This window comes from Colias croceus, chromosome 1 (genome assembly GCF_905220415.1).
Source record: "Colias croceus chromosome 1, ilColCroc2.1".
In the NCBI taxonomy this organism is placed as follows: Eukaryota; Metazoa; Arthropoda; class Insecta; order Lepidoptera; family Pieridae; genus Colias; species Colias croceus.
In genome coordinates, this window is record NC_059537.1 from 12,418,965 (window position 1) to 12,444,669 (window position 25,705).

At 33.8% G+C, this 25,705-nt stretch overlaps 4 protein-coding genes across 4 annotated transcripts; 2 read left to right on the plus strand and 2 right to left on the minus strand.

The window, feature by feature from the left end:
- The first annotated feature begins 1,083 nt into the window (after positions 1 to 1,083).
- On the plus strand, positions 1,084 to 2,886 carry LOC123705961. Its single transcript, XM_045655087.1, has one exon. The coding sequence runs from the start codon at positions 1,084 to 1,086 to the stop codon at positions 2,884 to 2,886; it is 1,803 nt and encodes a 600-aa protein (XP_045511043.1).
- LOC123694684 lies at positions 1,894 to 4,652 on the plus strand. Its single transcript, XM_045640184.1, has one exon. It carries the CDS (start codon positions 3,454 to 3,456, stop codon positions 4,267 to 4,269), a length of 816 nt encoding a protein of 271 aa, XP_045496140.1. The 5' UTR covers positions 1,894 to 3,453; the 3' UTR covers positions 4,270 to 4,652.
- A 614-nt stretch (positions 4,653 to 5,266) lies between these two features.
- Positions 5,267 to 10,989, minus strand: LOC123694548 (probable peroxisomal acyl-coenzyme A oxidase 1). Its single transcript, XM_045640013.1, has 13 exons — positions 10,811 to 10,989; positions 10,403 to 10,562; positions 9,863 to 10,031; positions 9,566 to 9,689; positions 9,074 to 9,318; positions 8,629 to 8,789; positions 8,222 to 8,384; positions 7,809 to 7,999; positions 7,373 to 7,516; positions 7,011 to 7,116; positions 6,461 to 6,613; positions 6,082 to 6,198; positions 5,267 to 5,634 (listed from the first exon to the last, which is right to left on the minus strand). The coding sequence occupies exons 1-13, from the start codon at positions 10,932 to 10,934 to the stop codon at positions 5,491 to 5,493; spliced, it is 2,001 nt and encodes a 666-aa protein (XP_045495969.1). The 5' UTR covers positions 10,935 to 10,989; the 3' UTR covers positions 5,267 to 5,490.
- Positions 10,990 to 16,862: 5,873 nt separating this feature from the next.
- LOC123693852 (probable peroxisomal acyl-coenzyme A oxidase 1) lies at positions 16,863 to 25,268 on the minus strand. The gene is made up of 13 exons (XM_045639101.1): positions 25,125 to 25,268; positions 24,833 to 24,971; positions 24,346 to 24,514; positions 24,025 to 24,148; positions 23,693 to 23,937; positions 23,291 to 23,451; positions 22,941 to 23,103; positions 22,442 to 22,632; positions 21,951 to 22,094; positions 21,551 to 21,656; positions 21,001 to 21,153; positions 20,489 to 20,605; positions 16,863 to 17,022 (listed from the first exon to the last, which is right to left on the minus strand). The coding sequence occupies exons 1-13, from the start codon at positions 25,246 to 25,248 to the stop codon at positions 16,879 to 16,881; spliced, it is 1,980 nt and encodes a 659-aa protein (XP_045495057.1). The 5' UTR covers positions 25,249 to 25,268; the 3' UTR covers positions 16,863 to 16,878.
- Between the last annotated feature and the right edge of the window lie 437 nt (positions 25,269 to 25,705).

Consider the following 25,705-nt stretch of genomic DNA (forward strand, 5'->3'; position numbering starts at 1 on the left):
TAAATTGAAACTTAGCAAATTTGAAGCATTGTCAACAAAGTTTGATGTGTTGCAGACTGAGATTGAGGTTCTAAATTCTGAAAATCTTGATTCCGAGATTGATGAAAGAGACAACATTGAGAACGATTTCGTCCAAAGTATTGCTTCTGCTAAAATAATGATTAAAAAATATGATAATTTATTTAATGACAACGAAAATCGTAGGAAATCGATGGGCAATGAAGACTCTTTCCATCAAGACTCAAATATTAGATTACCACGAATCAAGATCTCAAAGTTCAATGGTTCATATTTCCGTTGGCTAGAGTTCCGCGACACATTTTCAAATTTGGTTCATAAAAACAAAAATATTACTGATATACATAAATTTCATTATTTACTTTCTTACCTTGAGGGTGATGCGGCGCGGATTGTCTCTAATCTCGAAGTGTCAACAGCAAACTACCAGGCAGCCTGGACGCTACTTTGCGACAGGTATAATAACAAAGACTTCTTGTTGATCATCACTTAGATTCTTTACTTAATATTCAATCTTTAACTCGTGAGTCCGACAAGTCACTACGTTTTTTAGTCGATCATGTTACAAAAAATCTTCGCGCCTTGTCTAGCCTGGGTCAGCCTACTGACTATTGGGATGTACTTATAATATTTATTTTGTCTTCTAAATTGGATAAATGTACTCTTGTTAAATGGGAAGAGTATCGAAATACTATTGATGACATTCCAACTTTACAACAATTTCAAAGATTTTTAATCAACCGTGCAGATGTGTTAGAATCTTTAAATCGTAATAAGGTTGGCACTTATAATGAATCACAAAATAATTCCAAATTACAATTCACGCCACGTCCCTCACAACTAAATTCACAAAAACATAATAAATCTGATAAAAATAAAAATACTAATTCATTTACTACATCTAATCAAAATGTTTATCTTTGCATAATTTGTAACGGAAATCACAGAATTTATGACTGTCCTACATTTAAGTCAAAAAACATACAAGATAGGCTGTCGTATGTAAATAAATATAAATTATGTCGAAATTGCCTCAGACAAGGGCACCCTGTCAGTGACTGCCGCATGGGTTCATGTCGACAATGCCAGCAAAAACACAACACTCTCCTCCATAGTTCTAATGATGACGTCACTGCCAACTTAAGCACAGATGAGCAAGTTGAACCAAACGAATCTGTAGCAGCCTTTTCTAGACAAATGTCCAAGCATGTTCTCCTATCTACAGCATTGATAGAAGTTTTTAATCCTATTAATAAGCAGGTAGAAAAGGTTCGCGCTCTCTTGGATTGTGGCAGCCAGTCTTCATTTATCACTAAATCCCTGCAACGAAGAATGTCACTAAGAACTTGCCCAATGCAGGCATTAAATGTCATTGGGATTGGCAATAATTCTTCTAATACAGTGTACGAAAGCTGTCTCACTCAAATAAAATCTCTAAATAGCAACTACAGCGTTACTCTTTCATGTCTTGTTCTCAACGAATTGACGGGCCGCTTACCTAAGACCCCAGTTGATATTCAAGCTCTCAAAATACCTAATTCTCTTACTTTGGCGGACCCTGAGTTCTACAAGCCAGCTCCGATTGAAGTTTTAATTGGAGCAGACATCTTCTGGGACATTCTAAACAGCGAACAGCTTTCTTTAGGTCCTAATAATCCTAAATTGCAAAATTCTAAATTCGGCTGGATAATAGCTGGCCCAATCAACAATTATTTTAGTAAAGAAACTATTCATTGCAATCATTCCAGAATTGCAAACCCTACATCTAACGAAATTCACAAAATGCTCACAAAATTCTGGGAGCTTGAAGAGCTACCCCAAAAAACTGTTCGAAGTCAAAATGACATTGCATGCGAAAAATACTTTCTAAATACCACTACTCGCTTAGAAAGTGGCAGATTCTGTGTGAAGTTACCCCTAAAGGACTCACCTGACTGCCTCGGCGATTCATACTCTCAAGCTAAAAAACGATTCCTAAATCTTGAGCAAAGATTTAGACGAAATAAAGAACTAGAATCGAAATACGTTGAATTCATTCGTGAATACGCTGATATGGGCCATCTATCTGAATCACCTACTCTTATTCCAAATCCATCATATTTTTTGTGTCACCATGCTGTCATAAAGGAAAATAGTGAATCTACCAAACTCCGAGTAGTGTTCGATGGCTCAGCCCCCACAACCTCTGGCTCCTCTGTCAATGGCATCCTCATGGTAGGCCCAAATATTCAAGACTCTCTTTTCTCCATTTTAGTGAGAGCTCGGCAACATAAATTCATTTTGACAGGTGACATCGCCAAAATGTACCGTCAGGTTCAAATTGAGAGTTCAGATCAAAATTTGCAGCTCATATTATGGAGAGAAGATGAGTCTCAGCCTATCAAAACTCTGCGACTGAGTACTGTCACTTACGGTACCGCAAGTGCCAGTTACTTGAGCACGAGATGTCTTTGGCAGGTTGGACAGGAATGTGGGGACGAAATAATTAAAAATATCATTCAGCACGACTTTTATGTCGATGATCTAATCACCGGTTGTGATGATGAAGATCAACTTAAATACATTCAAAATTCAGTTTCAAACGCTCTAAATTCAGCTTGTTTTCCTCTACGAAAGTATAAAACTAATTCAAAAAACTTGTTTCAAAATTTACACGAAATTAATACAGAACATTTGACAATCAGTGAGTCGTCGAGCACTCTCGGACTTTGTTGGGATCCATCGAAGGATGCCTTTAGTTTTCCTATCGAAATTCCACTTCTTAGTGACAAAATCACAAAGAGACTTATCCTCTCAAGTTCATTTCGAATCTTCGATCCTTTAGGTCTTTTGAGCCCGTGCATTATTCAACCAAAGATTTTGCATTAATCAATGTCCATACAGCCGTCGAATCTGAAATTAATTTTGATTTTAAAAATATTCTAAATTTACAAAACTTCAAAGAACTTTTAGTTACATTTTACGATTTTTACACAACTCTAAAAAACAAAATAAAAACAATAAACTCACCGGCATTTTATCAATTGACGAATTAAATAATTATTTTAATTTTATTTGCATGCTGTCTCAAAAACAAACTTTTACTTCTGAATTTGATAAGTTATCAAATAGTAAACCTTTAAGCCCAAGGTCAAATATTTTATCATTATCTCCATTTTTGATCATCAGGCGAATCTTATAAGAGTCGGTGGCAGGCTCAGTTCATCTGAATATAAATTTGAAAAGAAGCATCCCATTCTTCTAAATTCAACTCATCATGTGACGAAGCTTCTATTTGAACGCGAACACGTTCGATCTCTGTATGCAGGACCGCAACTTCTGTTGTCGATTATCCGCGAGTCTGTTTGGCCTACCAATGGCAGAAAACTAGCTAGGCGCGTTGTCAAAAACTGCGTTAGCTGCACACGTCTTCGTGGTCAGACCTATAATCCAAAAATGGCTGACTTACCTGCAAATCGCGTCAACGTTGACTTTCCCTTCAAGTCTGTTGGAGTGGACTATGCGGGCCCTTTCTTCATTCTAAATCGTAAAGGACGCGGTGCTAGAGTAGTTAAGTGCTACTTATGTCTGTTTGTGTGTTTGCGCTTCAAATGCATTCACTTAGAGGTCGTATCTGATTTGACAAAAGACGCTTATATTATGACACTTCGCAGATTTGTGGCACGCCGTGGAAAGCCAACCGAAATATTTTCCGACAACGGTAAAAATTTTGTTGCTGCCGCGAAAGAATTAAATAGTTTTCTAAAGGCTAATCAAGAACCTCTGTCTGAGTTTGCTGCTCAGGAGGGAATAAAATTTTCTTTTATCCCCGCTTACGCTCCTCACTTTGGTGGAATATGGGAGGCCGGGGTTAAGTCCGCTAAACATCATATAAAGCGAGTCATGGGCAATACCCATCTTACATTTGAAGAACTTTCGACATTGTTTGCTCAAGTAGAGGCTATTCTCAATAGCCGTCCTCTATGTCCCATGTCATCTTCCCCGAATGACTTCCTATCCTTGTCCCCAGGGCACTTTTTAATTGGAAGACCATTGAATGCACTACCGGCTCCTTCATTGGATGACGCTAAAGAGAGCTCCCTAGATAGATATGGCAGACTTGAACAAATCCGCCAACACTTCTGGAAGAGATGGCAGAAGGAGTATATCTCAAAAATGCAACTACGAACGAAATGGAAGATTGACAAATCAAAAATAAACGTCGGAGACCTCGTACTGCTTCAAGAGGATAATTCTCCACCACTTTGTTGACGCATGGGACGTATCTTTCGATTATTCCATGGAACAGATGGCGTTTGTCGAGTTGCGGACGTCGAAACTACAAGAGGTTGCGTTCGAAGACCTTTGGTTCGACTGTGTCCTCTGCCCACTTCTGAAGACCTTCAAGCTTGAAAACCTACGCTTTTCACCGGGGGGAGGATTATGTCTACGCCTGTTAAACTTATTATAGCAATCATGCGCTTCAACAACATAGATTGTCATTTTTTATTTATTAGTTATTATCGGGTAGAATGTAATTTTTACACTTATCTAAAAATCTTTGTACAAAGGTGTGTCGGTCTCGAAAATAAATTGTTTTTAAAAGGAATATTGAGTTTCCCTAAAGAAATTCCAGTTCCCAAGCCTAAAGCGGGAACAATTACCAAGAAAACATTATAAAAAAATCAAGGCCCGCGATAGAAGCTACGGTCTATGCAATAGCTTAAAAGGTTTTTAAATAAAACAAAAGAACATTTTCGTTCACAATTTAATTAAAAAAATAGTCCAAATTTGACTTCTGTTTACCCTTTCCAATTCATTGTGCATAATATTACCATTATAGAGTACAAATTTTTAAAATATTATAAGTTGTAAAGTACTTTATAAGTAATATAAATTATGACTAAATAAATATACATAATAACAATACGTATAAAAATGACAATACGAGTATGGAATAACTTGGGAATAACATATAAGTTCAATCCTAGAGTTAATACTCTACATACATACATATTATAGCTTAGCATTCATGATTTTATGAACTTTACATAAATTCGTAAATTGATATGTAAACAACCATTGTCTTTAAAATAATCTAATATATAAAAATCAATGCCACTTTTCGTTGTAATTCCATAACTCGAGAACGGCTGAACCGATTTCGATAATTCTTTTTTTATTATATTCCTTGAAGTACGAGGATGGTTCTTATGTAGAGAAAACGTTAATATGTACCACGGGCGAAGCCGGGGCGGACCGCTAGTACATTATAAATTAAATTTTCATTGGGAGTTTCTCTAGCTTAGTATGTATGATTATCATTCTTGGTATAAATTCTTCGTAAAAGCTGCATGTAAAAGTAATCATTACATACATACGTATACAATTATGTGATTACTTCGTAAAAGAATAAACTTGTTTAGTTTAATTGTCTTCTTTGCCTTTAGCCGCTTTTTATTATAATAATAACAATTTGTTTCAACATATTCTTTACAATTTTCCTTTCATAAGGGGTTTCAAATATTTGTGGAAGGTGTCATTAACAGGCTCTGTATTGAGCGGGCTCTTGGCAGCTTCGGCCATCAGACGCTCGTATGCCATGCCGTCATATGCTCCTAGAGTTGAATTTAGCACCTGCAAAAAGGATTATTAGGCTGGTTGCAGAGCTTGACCGACCATCAGTGCGTACGTCAGTCGCGCTTGTCGTATGTATGGAAATTTATAAAACCGTTCATAGCTAGACCGACCATACGCACGCGTATTGTCATGCACATTAGTGTCATAGTCATACAATTGTTGATGCGTATCGTCAGGACCGACCGCGACGGTACGCACTGACGGTCGGTCAAGCTGTGCAACCAGCCTTATTGTAAATGATAAGTAATTTGCTTTTCTTTAATTTAGAAGTAGGTGCATAATATTATTGTTGGCATTTTTTTATTGTCTTGGATATTTTAAGAGAATTTTAATTTTAACATTTTTGTACCTATCTAAGGATGCAAATATTTTTTCTCTAAATAAGTTTTGAATTATTTATTCTCTATCGTATTGTGTAAATTATCAAGTTAAAAAGTGGCTCACCTCATCCCTGTAGTCGAAAGCGTCCACTAAACCAACGGCATTAGGTCGTATTTTCTCTAATAGGTCCTCGTATTTCTTTTGTAAAATCCTAACATCTTTCCCCGTCAATTTTGTGTACTAAAATAGATAAAATGATATAGTATACATTACAATTACATATATTTACTAAGTTTCTGACTATTATTAAAATCCTTCAAGGTATATTATATATACAAGGTATCCTAAAAGCTTTAACTATTCATTTCTTTCGTCCTTTTTTTACTATTTTACAGAGACTTGATTCAAATTCTTTCTACCTCTAGGTAGATAAAAGTGTATTTAAACAATCTTTATAGTAACAATAAAAATTATAACTTGATTAAACACTAATGTAAATTACCAATAGCAAATCTCCCATTTTGTCCAGAACCATGTGGGTGAAGTATAACTCGACCAAATCGAAGAGTACACTCCTGAGTCCCTGTGACGCTGTTTGAGCGTACTTCTCTACTTCACTCTTAAACACGGATAGAACTACTGCTCGACCGAATGCCTGTGGAAAAGAAATATAAAAAATTAAACATTTATACAAACGAAATAATATGAAACTAAATAAGAGTACCTAATTGAAAGCCTGTGATACTTGGCAATAATCATTATTGCCAAGTGTCAGACAGGAAAAGGAGGAGAAGTAAAGAACGACTAGATAATTCCATTCAATCTCATTTCGTCTACTTATTCATGGTTCATATTGTATCCCATAATTTTAGGTTATTTGCAATTCATCCTAAATGCAGGACTCAATGTTTTTAATAAGTTCTCTAGAGACCTCTTTCCACTACCATCTCTGAATAAAACTACTTAATACAAACTGAAAAACTATATCATTTTCTCTTACAAATTTTATTCAGATATCGACTCCATTATTATCACAAATTGCAGCAGCCTACCTCAGCAGCAGCGATAAGCTGGACGGAGGCTTTGTTCCAAGCGTCTTCAGGAGCCAAACCACTGGCAGCATACTGCGCTAGACTCGACACACTTGATGACAGTTTTCTGTATAAAATAATTTCAAATTCATTAATTCAATTTTGTTTTTCAGATTTTTCATTTTATACTTCGATGTACATTCATTTTGAATTAAAAATTCCTTACCAATCTTATATATTTTTTTTCTACAATCTAAATGCTCTCTTTTTTCTATTCAACTCACCCTTTGATTGTCTTTATTATCAATCTGATTCCTATATTTTGTTCAATATTTTGTTCATATTTACGTGATCGTAATTATTTGTTTTATTTTTTTACTCACCCAACAGAAACTTTCTGGAAAGCTTTAATAATTCCATCTAGAGAGCTGTCCCACTGAGCAGCTGGCGAGCGGTCCGCAAGATATGCCATCGTTGGTCTCAAAGTGCCGCCCTTTGACGTATCATTCCAAGCTTTTACCAACGACCTGCGTTCAAATAGTACAAAAACATTGTTTGAATTTTAGCCTCAGATAATTTTGTGAAATTCCGGCAATTTTCTAAATTACTACTGGTCATACAAAACTGATGATAAGGCATACAAAACAACAAAAATACTCAAATCAGTTCAGATATAACCCAATACTTTACTTGTTGTTAGGTAAGTAAGTAATCAAAGTTTTAATATTTTGAATGTTCGATATTGGAGTAGCTATGTTATCAGTGCGTCGAATTAAATTTAAATTCTATATGTTACCTACTTCGCTATTCGTCACTGACCTTGCAGTCTGCAGCAGCAGCACGGTATTTTCGCCCTCATACGTGCAGGTGGCGGTGGAGAGGCCATAGATTTGAGGCAGGTTGGAAGACAGCATGAAGCCATGTCCTCCGCAGGATAATCGGCACTTCTCAATTAGTGCTGTGCAGTCGGATGAGCTGATCACCTTCATGACACACGCAAGCGCGTGTAGCTGAAGAGGAAAATTAAATTGAAATCGAAATATCGAAAAACTAAATTGAAGATATGCCATTGTATGTTTTAAAAAAATCGCGTTAGTTCATAGCGTGACTATCCATGTCAAATTTTATATCAAGAAGGCTAGCTAGTCGAGCATTACAAGAATTCTGGCCAAACCAAAAATGTAAAAGCTCTAAATAAGAAAATACTGTACTCAGTTGAATGAAAGTTTTACCTCAGGTAATCTCTCATAGTTTCCATCACCCATTTCTTGGATGTATTTCGAGTAATGGTCCCAAAGCCAGTAGGAAGAGAAGATATACGCGTAGCTGGTGGCGATGCCAATGAAGAGCTTGTGCTGTTGCGTCACGTAATCCAGGATTTGGGGTTCTGGCTCACTGAAACACATTGATCACAGATTATGATACTGCAGATATTTTTTTACCAATGGCATTTTGTTAGGAACCATTTAAGATGAAAAGTTACGAAACTTTGTCGTTCACGTGGAAACAAATCAAATCATTTAATAAAATCAAAAGTTTGGGTACCTTATGTTAGTAATATAGTGGGTAAATTGGTATTATTCCAAGAGTAAGAGTAATCATAACACAAAATATTACACTGGATGAATATAATACTCACTTTGCCTTCAACTGCGACTGGTGTCTAACCGCAGAATACCTCACAGCAATCGTCACAGCACGAGACAAACATCCAGCAGTCGTGTTGACGATGGTACAGCGCACCATCACCATCGTGCCGTAAGCTAGCTTGCTGTTGGGAGCTGATTTGAATGTCCCATCCTGTAGAAATATAATCAGACTGTCATGTAGCAATTAAAAAAATGATTCTAAAAAAAACTTTACAAAAACGACGACTGCTAGTGTAGCGGAGAGAGCAAATTAACCCAGAAATGTTAGTGATAAGGAATAGGTACGGTACCTAAGGTATCTAGGTATACTATATTTAATGTCTTTAAAAATTATTATCAAAATAAAGTTCGTATCGACTCAACAGAAAAAAAAAACTATCTTTAAATATTATTTTTTGAGCAGTTAGATTCCTCTATTTTTTTATTAAATTTTACCTTCAAAACTTGCGAATTCTTCATCAGCATGTTTCGTCTCGGTATCCTCACATTATCAAAGCCAAGATATCCATTATTGACAGTATTAAATCCAAGTTTTGCACCAATTTCACCGACTTTTACACCTGGCATTGGTATATGCGTCTCCTCGTCTCTTATTTGAACTATAAATGGCTGCATGCCGTAAGATTTTCCTTTAATCTTCAGCTGAGCCATTACAATGCAATAATTTGATGTTTGGCCCACTACAAAAATGGTAATTAAGAATTTATTCACATATAATATCATCAAGAACTATCAAGTTTTCATCATACAAAGCATCACTTGAAATCTTAAGGCCAACTTCTCAATATGTTACAATTTGAATTTTTAATTCTCTATTCGGCTTTAATGGCATGTTCTCAATTAAAAAGGTAGAACTGATTATAATTAGTCTTAGAGTCAGCCCAAATATGGGATTTGTTATGTCACGAAAATAACAAAAACACTTACAACCACCAGGCCACCATTTGTAAGCAGTCAGCGTGGGGCTGTGTAAAATAAATTCTTCAGTCTTCTCATCGTATGTAGCTTGTGTTTCCAGACCACGGATAAATGTTCCGTGTCCAAGCTCCGTCTGAAATCATTACAAACAAATTAATTGTATTTTTATTAACGTTATTATTTTTTTAACGTTATTCTTTGTTGTTTCGTAGGAAATTATTGTCATTAAGTTGCATTTTCGAACCTGTAATTGTACCTCCTTCCCAGGAGCGTCGGTGACCTTTTTTGTAAAAAAAAATTATATACCTGCGCATAAGTCCCGATAATTTCCATATTCTTCGCTCTCGTGTACCAATGTTTCTTTTGCTCCTCATCAGCTTGACCCAGCAATGTGGGAATGAACATGGCGGAATGTAACATGAATGGTGAGCCATCTTTAAAGATTGCTGTTACGATTGTTCTTCGGAAGCCCGATCTGAATAGAGAAGTGGGTATTTTATGGCTTTAAGAAAAGATGAAGTGAAAAGAGTTGGCAAAGTAAAAGAAGTCAATAAAGTCTAAGTTTATTGGGGCAGTTTATCTCTGATACATATAAATTCTAATTAACTAGTATAATTACTTACAATAGTGATTAATTATTGTTGATTACGTCTCGAGATCTATGCACTTTATACAGGACAAAGGTTGAGCTACTTGCAGATTTTTAGAAGGCGTTTAGAAATTCTTAATACTTCAAATTAGAAATGACTCTAACACTGCCTATTATATTTAGACCAGCTTATCAGAGTGAGGCATCTAACTTGAATGCCTGGACAAGCATTGTGATTGATGACAATTGTTACTTACTTATGTCTTTTTTCGTAAAACTTTTCAATAGAACTACTGCTGTTTAAGATTTTGTCCAATATAACGGCTTTACGTATAGCATTCTCATATTTTTGCTTGTGGCTCATAAATTCTTCAGGGATTTCATCTTTAAGTTCCTTTACACTAAAAACCAGATCCTCTGAAATAAAATGGCTATAATTTTTACCTTTTTGCTAAACGAAATTAATTTACAATATCAAGCGCTGATACACCTATTTGCTGATAAAATACGACAGGCGCCAAATTTTAATTCATTGTTTGTGTATTCATTCATGCATTACGTAATTTGAATAATCTACAAGGAAATATTTTCGATAAATATTGTTGTTAGGAAACATTTTATTCTGTTTCTTTCGTTTCTAACCATTAAACAACAAAATAAATCACCTTGAGCCCTTCTTTCCGCTGTGAATTCAACGCCAGTATCCAATATGTTAGTCAACTCTTCAACATTGAAGGTGCAAGTCGCTCTCTCCTTTTGCAAATCCGGATTAACCTTTTTCAACGTCATTGTACTGTCACTTCACAACAACACTGGCGTGTGACATATTACGATATCTAACAAACACAATAATTTATCAACGAGTTAAAGATAGGAATTAAACAACTTTACGTACAATAATTGTTGAATATACTACGAAAAGTGATTGTTACATTGCATATTCGCTGTTAGGTGTTGGTAATTATTACGTGACGATGCAGAATCCTTATTGTATCTATACTTTGGACTTTGCCTGTACACATAACTCATAAATTGTTTTTACTCATCCACATACCTATTATAATATTGTAGGTTAAAAGTTAAAGTCGGGGGCAAGGTCATAGCTGTTTTTAATGTTAGTCATGGACCAATTATAAGAGCATTTGTTGAGCATTTGAGTTATAGCCAATAATATAAAATTAAAATATATCTGCTTAATATTAAAATTTCTACTTTAAACTACCTATCCGCTTTATTTTTGTTAAGTATTCAATGATCGAATGAACTGAAAATCATTAAGTAGATAATATACAAATATAAATAAAAATAAAGATACATAACTTGGCCACGTACTGCAGCGTTTTTCTTTGGCGTATAATGCCCATCAAAAGCCTTTTCGGCGATTGGCTCCGTAATGAATAAACAAAAAATTAATTACCTGTCGTTACATTATAGATAGCTCACTTCGAATATAATATTTATTAAAATAATTAAATTTCTAGTTCCATCCTTTTTCAATTAGTAAATGTTTTGTTAGCACGAAACAAAATAAGGTACTTGTTTGTTACCGAATTTTCTGAATGTACTACCGAATTGAATAGATACATATTAAACGTTTTACTTACATTATGTATGTATATAGTGCACATTTCTAATCACTAACTAGGTACTTACCTATTTAAAAACAATATAAGAAGCTATTAAAGATAACTAAAAAACTCGTGTTAAAGTTTATTCAAAATAATTATTTGAAATATTTTATAATACTTACTTGGAATGTGTTATAATAATTTTCCTTAACAATACGTGCTTACATTATCTTATCATATTAGATATTATTTATAATGTTTATCCGCTAATTTAGAGATAGTTTGATAGTAGTTTATTGTTGTTATTGTTTCTTAGATACCACAAAAATATATCTACATGAAATAATATTATAGTAATATTATTTCGGTGTCCGTATTGTAAAGAAAAACTTGTCGATTGAACTATTTTTTTTTGTGTTTATTTTTTTGTAGAGTCAGAATGCGACATTTTATTACTCTCCCTTTTAACTTATAGTCCTTTTCAGCTATGATGATTCCTGTGACACTTTATCGTGTTCCGAATTACGTATTTTATGTTTAAAACGCCAAAATAATTTTAGTGCATAATATTTTTATTTTATGGCGGCATTATTACCAAAAATATAAAAATGAAACATTTTAAGCTTATAAATCAAAAACAGTATTGTTTAGTTTAATATAATGAAAAATAAAATAAAATAACACAAAAATATAATACCTACGCAACTCGTGTACATGAAATGGATCGTTGAAAAATCATAGAGTTGGAAAATCATATAATCGGCGTCCATCTTGTGATCGTTTGTCAATCGAGTCAATCGTCTGTACGAGTGCCTCAGCCTTCTATACAAGTTGCATTTTTATATTGATACTTTACGTGGTATCCTGTTATTGTTACTAATTGTTATTGTTGACTTTTTGTTGCTGTTGTTTGCTAAGTTTCCTTAGTTAATTGTTGGCGAAATACCGAAAAAACTAATTTTGGTACATTATTCAAATCGATTTCATTTCCATATAAAATATTATCGATTATCGGAAACAATTGATATGATTTCAGTAAAGACATCTCTACACGTGTCAAAAATCGATGTGTCACAGAAATCATCTTAGGTGGAAAGGACTATAAATTACTTAGCATTTTTATTACGTAAAAATAAGACAGGATAAAAGTATTTATGAGAATATAACATTATTTTAATCCACAATAATCAAAATATTCACAATAGAGCTTGTACTTATAAAATAATCTACACTAATATTATAAAGAGGAAAACTTTGTTTGTTTGTTTGATTGTAACGAATAGGCTCATAAACTACTGGACCGATTTTTAAAATTCTTTCACCATTCGAAAGCTACATTATCCACGAGTAACATAGGCTAGGTTTTATCCCGGAAATCCCACGGGAACGGGAACTATTCGGGTTTTTCTTTGGAAACGCGGGCGAAGCCGCAGGCGGAAAGCTAGTATCTATATAATTTGTTAATTATTGACACAAGATTGACACAAACATTTTCTATCATCTTTCGCTTTGGCGTACATATTTGTAAACTGTTATAAATTGTTAATAATAATACTGTACCTATGAATAGATTAAAATTTTGTAAATTTTAAAACATCAGAAGTGTAATAGGTATCTATATCTATATCTATTACATATAATAAAATCGTAGGAAAGTCAAAACTGTACATTGAATATTTTTTTAAAAGAATACATAATCCATGATCTATAATCAATATAGAAGCCAAAAACATAGTTTTTAGAATTTTTGTCTGTTTGTCTGTTTGTCTGTTTGTCTGTTTGTCTGTATGTATTTCCTTGCTAATCTCAGAAAGTACTGCATAGATTGACTTCAAATTTTGCATGAATATTACTAACAGGTCGGGTGAGGCTATAGGCTACATATTATCAAGCTATCACCTACGGGGGAGGAGCTGTGAACCTTTATTTTTCTTACGTATTCCGTGTATTACGACAGCGTACAATCTAAAGACTCATGTTTAAATGTTGGTTTCGAGTAAGCCATGCTATTATCTAGCTTTACAAAATAAAAACTATGTCATTTACGTAATTTGGGCAGAGAAACAGTTTAATGAATTTAGTAGTATAAAGACAAATTAGAAACAGCGCCATCTATTAAATGTTATAAAAATCAATTCAATTTACACGTTAACTATTGGAAATTAATAATCAAATGACGCATATATAAATGTTGTTTGACAATATCTATATTGACACTATAAAAATTATGCCATTTAAGTAACTTGGGAAGAGAAACATAGCTTAAAGAATGTAAGTTGTATAATGTTAATTTTGTAACAGCGCCATCTATGAGATTTCGTAAAAATCAAATCAATTTACATGTTAACACTACTGAACACAATGTTAAAAATTAATAATTTAAATATAATTATGCTATTTATTTATTTAACTCTTTAACCCATATCTTCCGTTCCCTATAAGATATATTTCGTGTAAATAATAAACTACATTTTTTTAAAGTGAGGGTAGATGTTTATTATTTTAAGTAAAAATAGACACCATTATCTACAGTTAATCTAATGATTGTGTTCCAAAGAGTATAATAATATATTGTTGTGTTCATTAGTTACAATTTTAAAAATCTTCGTGTTTTATAAATTTACTAGCTTACCGCCCGCGGCTTCGTCCGCTTTGTCTAAAACCTAATAAATTATGTACTAAAACCTTCCTCTTGAATCAGTCTATCTATTAAAAAAACCGCATCAAAATCTGTTGCGAAGTTTTAAAGATTTAAGCATACAAAGGGACATAGGGACACAGGGACACAGAAAGCGACTTTTTTCATACTATGTAGTGATATTTATAAAGCAATTGAATGCCATAAAACAAAAAATATCAAATGCAATCTTCGTGTTTTGTGAATTTTCACCATCATGCGTTCCCACAAAAGGTAAGTTGTTACTTACAGGTATTTATTGAAATGAAATGAAATGAAATGAATGATTCTTTTATTATTTTGAGGTGCATTGGGAACAGAAGTTTTTGATAAAATTTTATTTGTAAGTAGTTTTTTTTATAGATTTACAGTTAACTTTTGATTTTTTTATTTACAGATTCAATGCTAATAAAATTATATCGCCTTTGGAAGACGATTTCTGCTGATATTTTTACTACACCACTTGAAAATTGATGATTTGATGATAAAGACAGTAGCAGCGAGGATTAAGTGGAAATTAGTAATCATCCGCTTCGTCAATTTTTGACTGAAGTTAATGTCCAACGTCCAATGGTTCAATCATTGGAAGTATCTCGGGAAATTTTGGAGGATATTTTTCAGGAAGGAGAGGAGGGGTAGCCAACCACATATCAAACTACTACGTTTTAGTACCGAAAAAATTTTTATTGCCAAATGAAACGTAAATTTTGCACTCACAACTTTACAAGTAATGTTTTTATTTTGACTTTGCGGTTATCTGATTATAATATTTATCGTTATGGCTATCGACGTACCGACCGTACTGGGATCAGAGTAGGTACATGATATACAGTTCATCATCCAGGATTGCTTAGAGCATTTTCACACTGAAAAAGATGTTTTCTTTGAATCGTAGTTGCTTCATTTATTTATTTTTAATCATTTTACATAATATGTTTTATATTTTATAAATATATCATTTTCATTATTTAAGTAGATAAAATAAATTATGTAACGGTTTTATAAGAAAACACATTATAGTTAGGCGACGGTGATTTCTTCCAGGCAAAATATATTCATCAGCTCAATAAAATTGAACAGTATGTTAGTTATTCTTTAGATTCACAATTGTAATGAGCATTTCCGCATGCAAGTTGTATCGTAGTTTAGATATATCATAGTTTTTACATATTAAAGTTCCAACAAAACCCTCAAATTTTTTAGTAGAGTTGAGCAAGATAATTTGAAAAATGTGCCGTGTTAAGTATTATAGAAAAGGTTAGTTCGTTGGTAATTATTATTTCTTCTTCATTTACATGTTGTTAGTAAAAATAAACTTTAACTAACAGTCAAAGTAGTCAAAGTATAATATTGTAACATTCATTCATCATTTTTTGTATAGGCGATATTAACGTAGTAGGTATGTTCTTTTTGTAATGCTTTATAGTGTAGTAAGGCGAGTCGGCTTTCGTTTGAAGATACACCGGAACCTTTCACAAAATCACTACTTTTAGAGGAACATACTGTGCAATTAGCGTTTAGCTACTATTATGTATTCTGTGGTGCAATGTAAACTGTTATTAGACAATATTCGCTCTTATAGTAGTGCGTTTCAAATGATCCTTTGGTGCTCAATAATTATCAGAAGATCCGTTCATGCTTACTTTTAAGATACAAGGTCAAGTTTACCATTTGATAGGATCCCTTTTGCCTGAAGGCCAAGCTAAGTTTGTTTAAATATATTTTGTATTCGACTACAACGAATCGTGGAATACAAGAAATCAATATTTCTCAAATTTAAAACTGAACTCATTTCACAATTTTAGAACAGGTTAATTCGTATGTATGCAGTTTTAAATCGACATTAGAAGCTTTTCCTCAAGATGGTGATATCGGCACTCAGGAACTCCCTGGACGTGTTATAACGCCCAGGCCACAGTATTACAATTTTTCCTACAGTAGGGCGACGAATGTATTTTCGCATAGCAACGGAGGGGAACTCGCGGGGGGTCAAGTGACGCGGGCCACGTACCACAAACATGCTTAGTTTGTGGTATCGAGCGCGAAAGATAGTCATCGTGTTTTTAGTAAAGTTACTATGTAAACTAACGTAATTTAATACTTAGGTACATATTCTATAATGGTGTGCTCAAACTGTTAATCTACATTTAATTTAGATTATTATTTGATACTAAGTAATGTAGAATTTAAACCACATTCATGTTTTCTTCAGATTTTAAGATTTTCTTATCAGAGTGTTCAATTTTAATGTAGTTAAATTTTATAAGAGACAATAATTAAGAAAATTTTAAAATAAAGTGTCACGTATTTTTTTTAAACGACGAATGACGAAAAACGACCTAATCGCGGACGAAGTCGCGGGCAACAGCTAGTTCAAAATAAAAACGAAAACTTTAACTTTCCATGACAGAAATATAAATAATTAAAATAAAGAATATTTGAAATATAAATAATTAAAATAAAGAATATTTTCATAATTAAAAATTTATTACAATTTTCCTTTCATTAGGGGTTTCAAATATTTATGGAAGGTGTCATTGACAGGTTCTGTGTTGAGCGGGCTCTTGGCAGCTTCGGCCATCAGACGCTCGTATGCCATGCCGTCATATGCTCCTAGAGTTGAATTTAGCACCTGAAATAAGACATAACATTATGTTTTGAGGCCCGAAATAACAATGGAAAATTTTAAAAATAGTAGGCAATTAAAATCGATAAACAAGATTATTTTGAGTAGGTAATATATTTGTCATTATTGAGGCTCCTGAAATAACAGTGGTAAGTGTAAATTAAAATTGCTATCTATGTATTTATATAACAGTCATAAATAGCAAGATATATTGAGTACCTAATATATTTGTATTGATATGTTTATTAGGTACTAGCTGTGCCCGCGACTTCGTCCGCGTGGAATAGTGGAGTAGTAGGTAACTACTATTACCTACTACTTAACTTTTATTGAATAAACACGTCCTAACATAAATAATTAAAAGAACTGTTAGTAAAATTTAAATACTAAACTGATCTAAAAAATAAAAAAATAAATGCCTAATTAATTTTCTACGTAAAATTTATTTTAAATTATGTCATATTATTTTTTAGGCACCAGGAGGGAGAGGAGCAAATTTATTTACCTTCCTTCCTTGTATGGATGCTTTTGACAATATATTGTGCAGCAACTGAGTGCCGAGACAAACGTATGATGTTTTGCTAAGGATTTGTTCACCCTACCAACGACGACGACGACCACGAACAAAATTTTCATCCAGTCGCAATTTAATAAAATTGTGCAAAACACAATTAGAATAAAAAATTAAAATTACCTGTCGTTCTGGTGCTTGGAAAATTTTTTTTGAGATCAATGAAAAAAATGTATGTGAAGTTTTTTAAAGATAATTTTATAATCTACAATTTTGGTAAAACTTCAAATACATTTTTTTCTAGGAGCCACTGTTTTTACGAAAAATCTATTTTTTCATTCATCGTTGATCTCAAAAATAAAAATTCCAATCACCAGAACGACTGGAAATTTTAATAATTGATTTTTAATTGTGTTTTGCACAATTTTGTTAAATTGCGACTGGATGAAAATTTTGTTCGTGGTCGTCGTCGTCGTTGGTAGGGTGAACAAATCCTTAGCAAAACAACGCTTATGACAATTATTATTATCGATAGCGGATTCTATTCCTTTGCGTTTTGACGCTTGTCTTAGCGCTCTTATCTTTCCTGTCTCACGCCTGCAGTAACTAAACCGTATAGACCGTTCAATAAAAATTAAATTAAAAAAACTCAACGCAACGAAGAAAAATGCATAGAAAGAGGAATAAATAATTTCACAAACTTCCCGAAGATCTTTAAAAATAAATATAATAAAAAAAACAAAAGTCATCGGGGCTGCCATCATTATCATAATATATCTTATATATATATTTTTTTTTATTATGGTACTTAATTTTAAAGATCGTCGGGAAGTTTGTAAAATTATTTATTCCTTTTCCTTCGTTGCGTTGGGTTTTATTTTAATATTAAACTTCGGCTTCTTATTTTCATGTAATATTTTCAAGTGAGCGAGACCTACTTCTACCTCCATAATACATTCCTACATCATTTTGATATCTATAAGTTTGTTGCTCCTTGACATCTTTTAAGTTGAGCCGTAACCGTGCATAAATTTGGACCACAGTGGCAAAAGAAGTGGTATATTTAAGGAAAAAAATTGCCAAGGGCCAGGCCTATGTTGCTTTGAGAAGAGTTCAAAATTTCCAGGGTGTGGCTGTCCTCTCGCTCCCCTATCCCCCTCTTCTTTCACAGACTTTCAACCCTTCCCTTTCCATCCCTAGTAAATGGCAGAACCGATTTTGATGTAAATAATATTATCTAATTGTACCTGTAATTGTACACGTCATATCCTATCGTTTGATGCTCCATTTGGTTTATTTATCTAACCACTGTCACCCCTAGAGTGTCCTATATGTAATGAACGGATGAACTGATTTCGATAAAACATAACTAATTGTAATTCACCCGTTATGCACATTCATTTGATTTATCACTAAGGTATATTTGACAACATTCGTTTCTTTCATTCCCACTTATACCTATTTATAGGTATAGTAAATGGATGAACCGATTTTGATTAAATATTTCTAATTATACTTTACACGTCATGCCCTTTCATTTCATATGTCACTTGAGTCAAAATTCACTTTTTTTATTACCTACCACTTTTATACCTATATCAAATAAATGGATGAACCGATTTTGATAAAATTTGACTTATTTTTACTGATAGGTCGTTCACTTTCATTTAATATATCACTAAAGTATATTCGACAACTTTAGTTATTCTCATTCCCACTTTTACCCCTATATACCTAGGTACAATATATGGATGAACCGATTTTGATACAGTTTATTTAAGAACCAGCGTCGGAAAATATGCTGCCTAACAAAAAAACATCATCTAATTCGGATTACCTGCTAGCGAGCTACGGTGGCACAAACAGATACACACACATAGCGGTCAAACACTTATCACCCATATTTTTGCATCGGGGGTTTATAAATATAATAATACGACATAACTTAAAGGATATTTTATGTATAAAATTTACCTAGAAATAAGTATAATTTTAATTTGACCCCTCCCCCCTACTACCTCAGCTTACCCCCCCCACCCTTGGGGACTTTTGATATGATCACTTGGACATAACTGTAGCGTATAACAGATAACTTACGTTTTATCGTACACTGTATAGTGTACCATAGAATGCCTTAGCAAATGTTCGCCGTGAGTACTTTAATGGTCATAACTTTTTTATTTATAAACCGATTGCCATGAAATAAACACTAAATGTTAAATGAAGATTACCACAATATATTAGTGAAAACCGCATCTAAATCGGATAAGCCGTTTCTGAGATTAGCGTGTTCAAACATACAGACAAACAGACAAACGGACAAACAGACAAACAGACAAAATTTTTTTTAACTACAGTTTTAGGTTTGGGATCGATTTAATAATAACCCCTGCTAATTTTTTTTTTCATATTTTCATTGTACAGACACCACTTTTCTAGAATTTTATTATATGTATTGATTTAGAATGCATTATCATTTTGAATTATATAACATATCATTTGTTTGGATATACTAGACTAGCTTACCGCCCGCGGCTTCGCCCGCTTTGTCTAAAACCTAATAAATTATATACTAAAACCTTCCTCTTGAATCACTCTATCTATTAAAAAATTTGCATCAAAATTCGTTGTGTAGTTTTAAAGATTTAAGCATACAAAGGGACATAGGGACAGATGTTGTGTAGTGAAGATATCGATGTTTGTTCGCTATACATTATACCTACCTAGCATATGATATTACCTAACCTACATAGGTACTATCTACATATACTACCTAATACCTATCATACAAAAGTTAATGTACTATCTATCATACTTTAACGAGATTAGGAATGTTTTATAGAGTTGGGTATAGTGTTCAGTTAAATATCGAGGAATAATATGATTATGTTTGAAATAATGTATAACTAAAAATAATAATATCACGTGATGATTTCTTTATTTGGTATTTGAAATTCTCACCTCATCCCTGTAGTCAAAAGCATCCACTAAGCCAACAGCATTAGGTCGAATTTTCTCCAACATGTTTTCATATTTTCTTTGTAAACCGCTAACGTCTTTCTGTGATAACTTGGTGAACTAAAAGAGAAACGATAATATGGTATTTAACTTATTATTAAATTTATTTAATGAATTATCAGTGACATAACAGAAAGTCCATTTATACCTGAAGACCAAAAGGATGAAGATGTTTAAGCATTAACAGTTTAATAAAAAGACGTGTGGCACTCGGGGACTGCCGCGGTAAAGCTATTGCATAGCATGCCTTCAAGCCACACCTCCGAGCCCGTCGGAGTGGGGAGCGTGAGGTTTTTTCGTTACGGAATTTCTCGATTCGGTCCCCGCGCTCAAGGCCCGCGATAAAAGCTATGCAATAGCTTAAAAATAAAAACAATAAGCTCTAAAGAAAAGAATCGAAATCTTGTTCGTAAAAACAACTTTTATTTTTCAATTAATTCATAAATATACGTTACCAATAGCAAATCTCCCATTTTTTCTAGCGCCATGTGCGTAAAGTATAACTCGACCAAATCGAAGAGGACACTTTTTACTTCTTTTGATGCTGTTTTAGCGTACTTCTCTACTTCATTCTTAAATATGGATAATACTACGGTACGACCATACGCCTGTAATAATATAAGTCCAATAGTAAGATCACTAAGGAACGAAAAATATATTTTTAACCAATTTAATACGCAAATCGGTCAGAGACGAAACCTCTGATGCTTTTTCCTCTCAAAAATTATAATAAATAAGGTAATAATTGCCACAATTAATTGAATTAATTTTGAACAGTCATGCGTCTTTAAATAAATGAGGATAAAGTTGATGATGATGACGTACAAAAAAAAGACGTGTCCACTCGGGGACTGCCGTGGTAAAGCTATTGCATGCTATGCCTTCAAGCCACACCTCCACCCGTCGGAGTGGGGAGCGTGAGGTTTTTCGTTAAGGAATTTCTGGATTCGGTCCCCGCACTCAAGGCCCGCGATAGAAGCTATGCAATAGCTTAAAATAAATTACCTCAGCAGCTGCAATAAGCTGGACGGAGGTTTTGTTCCAAGCGTCTTCAGGAGCCAGACCACTGGCTGTATATTGAGCTAAACTCGACACGCTTGTTGATAACTTTCTATAAATCGTAAAAATACATCAATCAATGTCTAAATATTTGATGTTAGTAGCAAAGGATTTTTTAAATTGTAATTTCTATAGCACTAATTGAAGGTTTTTTATATTAAAAAAATTGTTTAAGTATAAGAAAGTAAAGGGTCGGTGGAAGGTCAAAATGTAAACACCTAGGTACCTAAAATCAAAACTGAAGTTTGAAATAAGACTGATACAATAATTACAAAATTAAAATGAGTACAATTTAATTAGCTGTTCTGAATTTGTTAAAATTTTTTTGTTAATAATGCGAACTCACCCAACAGAAACCTTCTGGAATGCTTTAATAATTCCATCTAGAGAGCTGTCCCACTCGGCAGCTGGCGAGCGGTCCGCTAGATATGCCATCGTTGGTCTCAAAGTTCCGCCCTTTGAAGATTCATTCCAAGCTTTCACCAATGACCTGTATTGCAAGAGAAGTAATGTTAATTATTTTTTAAAGGTCAGAAGAAAGAAGGTTTCCCGATGGAATGAAGCATTACATGGGAATTATTTCTTGAAAGTCTCTTAATAGTTTGGTCGAGATATTACTTATTTTCATCAGATACTATTTCAGTTCACGGCCAGAGCCTTGCCGTAGATATATTTTAGCATAACAATTTTACATTACCTATTAGTTTGCAGAAATGGTCACGTAAGCGGTAAGATCAGATAACCAACAACCGCTTGTTTGCTCTACCATTTTTATATTCACGTTGAAAATTGAACAAAGCCTTGAAGATCTTAGATTAGATTCTTATACTATCTCACCTTGCAGTCTGCAGCAGCAGTACGGTGTTCTCGCCTTCATACGTGCAAGAGGCAGTACAAAGTCCATATATATGTGGTAAGTTTGAAGACAGCATGAAGCCATGCCCACCACAAGATAAGCGACACTTCTCGATCAGCGCTGTGCAGTCGGAGGAGCTGATTACCTTCAGGACACATGCTAGTGCATGAAGCTATGGACATAAGATATAATATCAGCGTTGTATGATAGACCTAATATCAAATAATACAGTTAGTTGTAGATGAACTGCCATTAGCATCATAATATCCACAGGAAAAGAATGAATGCACGCAAAGGTAGCATTTATCTTGATGATATCATTTACTTTGATTGAGCTTGATTTGAGTAGACGACATAATTTCCAATTTAAAATGGTTCATACAAATTCGTTCATTATATTTATGCTTACCAAACTGAAATACTTTACGGTACGACAGGTGCTAGTAGTTTACGATAGTAGAAGTTTAAATCCCATTTTACCTCGGGCAGTCTGTCATAGTTTCCTCTTTCCATTTCTTTTAAGTAATTTGTGTAAAGATCCTGCAGCCAATACGCCGAATAGAAATACGCGTGACTCGTAGCGATGGCAATAAATAGTTTGTGCTGCTGCGTCACGAAGTCCAAGATCTGGGGTTCAGGTTCACTAAAACATAATAAATCAATTCATTCGGCACTATAGGAACGAGAACCTTTAAGAAGCAGAGAATAACACATTACTAAGTATTATAATTTAAGGAACAAGAACCTTTTACATTTGGATAGATTATCAGAAGATAGAGCAACAGTATTGGAACATTTTCGATCATTAAATTCTATACCTTTTTACTCACTTTACTTTGATCTGTGACTGATGCCTGACAGCGGAATACCTCACAGCTATAGTTGTAGCTCGGGCAAGATAATCAGCTGAACTGTAAACTATAGCAACACGCACCATCACCATCGTTCCGTAGGCCAACTTGCTGTTAGGGGCAGACTTAAAAGTACCATCCTGTTTAAGAAATCATAAGTTTATTAATGGATTATCCTTGAAACATATTTTATATACTGGAAATATTTTCCAAGGATGTCGAAAAGAAGCTTACATTCTAACTCGTCGATTGACTCAAAAATAGCAGTAAGTTCATTAAAGAAAAAAATCTCCTCTTCTTCCTACAATCTATATCTATAAACTTCCATCCCATAGTTTTACATACAATATTTAACTCTTTCTATCAAAAAAGAAGACTTACCTTTAAAACCTGACAGTTCTTCATCAGCATGTTTCGTCTTGGTATTCTCACATTATCAAAGCCAAGATACCCGTTATTTACTGTATTAAACCCAAGTTTAGCACCTATTTCACCCACTTTTATCCCGGGCAATGGAATGTGTGTCTCCTCGTCTCTTATTTGAACTATAAATGGCTGCATACCATATGATTTGCCTTTAATTTTAAGTTGAGCCATAACTATGCAATAGTTTGTCGTGTGCCCCACTGAAACGACAATTTATGAATGTGTTTGTATTGAAACCTCACAGCAATTATTTAAAAACGTAGAATATGTAGTTCAAAACTACTTACGACCACCAGGCCACCATTTGTAAGCAGTCAACGTGGGACTGTGCAAAATAAACTCTTCAGTCTTCTCATCATATGTAGCTTGTGTTTCCAGACCACGAATAAACGTTCCGTGTCCGAGCTCTGTCTATACGTTTATAAAATGGAAATGATTGAAAATTCACTCTACGTAAGAAACTAAAATATTTAAAGCAATATCGCATGTTTTTGACAAAAGCCAATATCTAGGAACTAGATGTCATAAGTACATAGGAACATCACCTATAAGCAGCAGAGAATAAAACATTACAGAATTCGAATTTAAGGATGCAATTGTAGACAGACCTGTGCATATGTGCCAATAAATTCCATGTTCTTCGCTCTCGTGTACCAGTATTTCTTTTGTTCTTCATCAGCCTGCCCCAGCAATGTGGGCATGAACATTCCGTTATGTAAAGCAAATGGGGAGCCATCTTTAAAAATTGCTGCGCCGATGGAACTCCGAAGACTAGACCTAAAAATCAAAGCAAAGCAATGATGCCTATTTATAAAATTAAGAAAAACATTCCTCAGAGAAAGTTCTGTGTACTTTACTGTGGTAGTTAAAAGGAGTTTGACGTAGTGATTTTTTCAGTAATAAAGGTAATAACAAATTTTCATTGATGATAAAATTATCAACTGAAACACTATATTAAGGTTTCAGAGTAACTGTCACAATCAGATGCTAGGAGCAGTAACATAAATGTATGGATTCTATTAACAATCCTCCACATTCTCCGCCAAGTAGATTCTCAGTAGAATTAAATTATTGCTCATATAGTTTATTACTCACATTCCATCATTAGCATTGGTGTTCATAACTTTGTGCAGTATAACCGCTTTTCGTATGGCGTTTTCATATTTCTCTTTGTGACTCAAATATTCTTCAGGTATTTCATCTCTAATCTCCTTTACACTCAACACACGTTCCTCTGAAGGGGAAGCGTTTTTATTTTGGAATCGAATATATACAATTGACTTATTTGCTAACAAAAAGCGGGAGGAGATAGTAAAATATAATGTAGGGGTTCATTGATACTCACATTTAATTTCACTCCCGTAAAAATAACTGATAAATGTCTTACCTTCTGCTCTTCTAATAGCTGTGATTTCAGCTCCTGTATCCAATATGTTAGTTAACTCTTCAACATTGAAGGTACAAGTCGCTCTCTCTTTTTGCAAATCCGGATTCACCTTTTTTAACGTCATGGTTCTATCACTTTACAATACTAAGGTGTAATATTATATGAACACGGTATCTGAGAGATTGTTTATCAACATATAAAACAAAGATAGAGAGTTTTCTTTGATGCTAGTCGTAATTATGTTTTTATCAGACATGTTTTTTGTTAAATAATATTGTTAGTTTACAATGCAAAATAGTTAAAATTGGAATTTGTACCTTCGCATATACAGGGTGTTCCACTATCGGTATACTAAACGCGAAGGGACTTGTAGTTTTGCATACACTGATCACATAAAAAATACTTAAACAACAAAATTACGTCAAAAATTTTGTGCTAAATTTTTACTTCAAATCCATGATTTCTTCTCTAGCTTAGCGCAGCCGGCATATACCGCTTCGCTAATGTGAGCATTTTGTCTATGAAAACATAATCTTAAACTCACGTGCGGGTGGCAAAGTTGGGCGGGTTTCTTGTTGGGG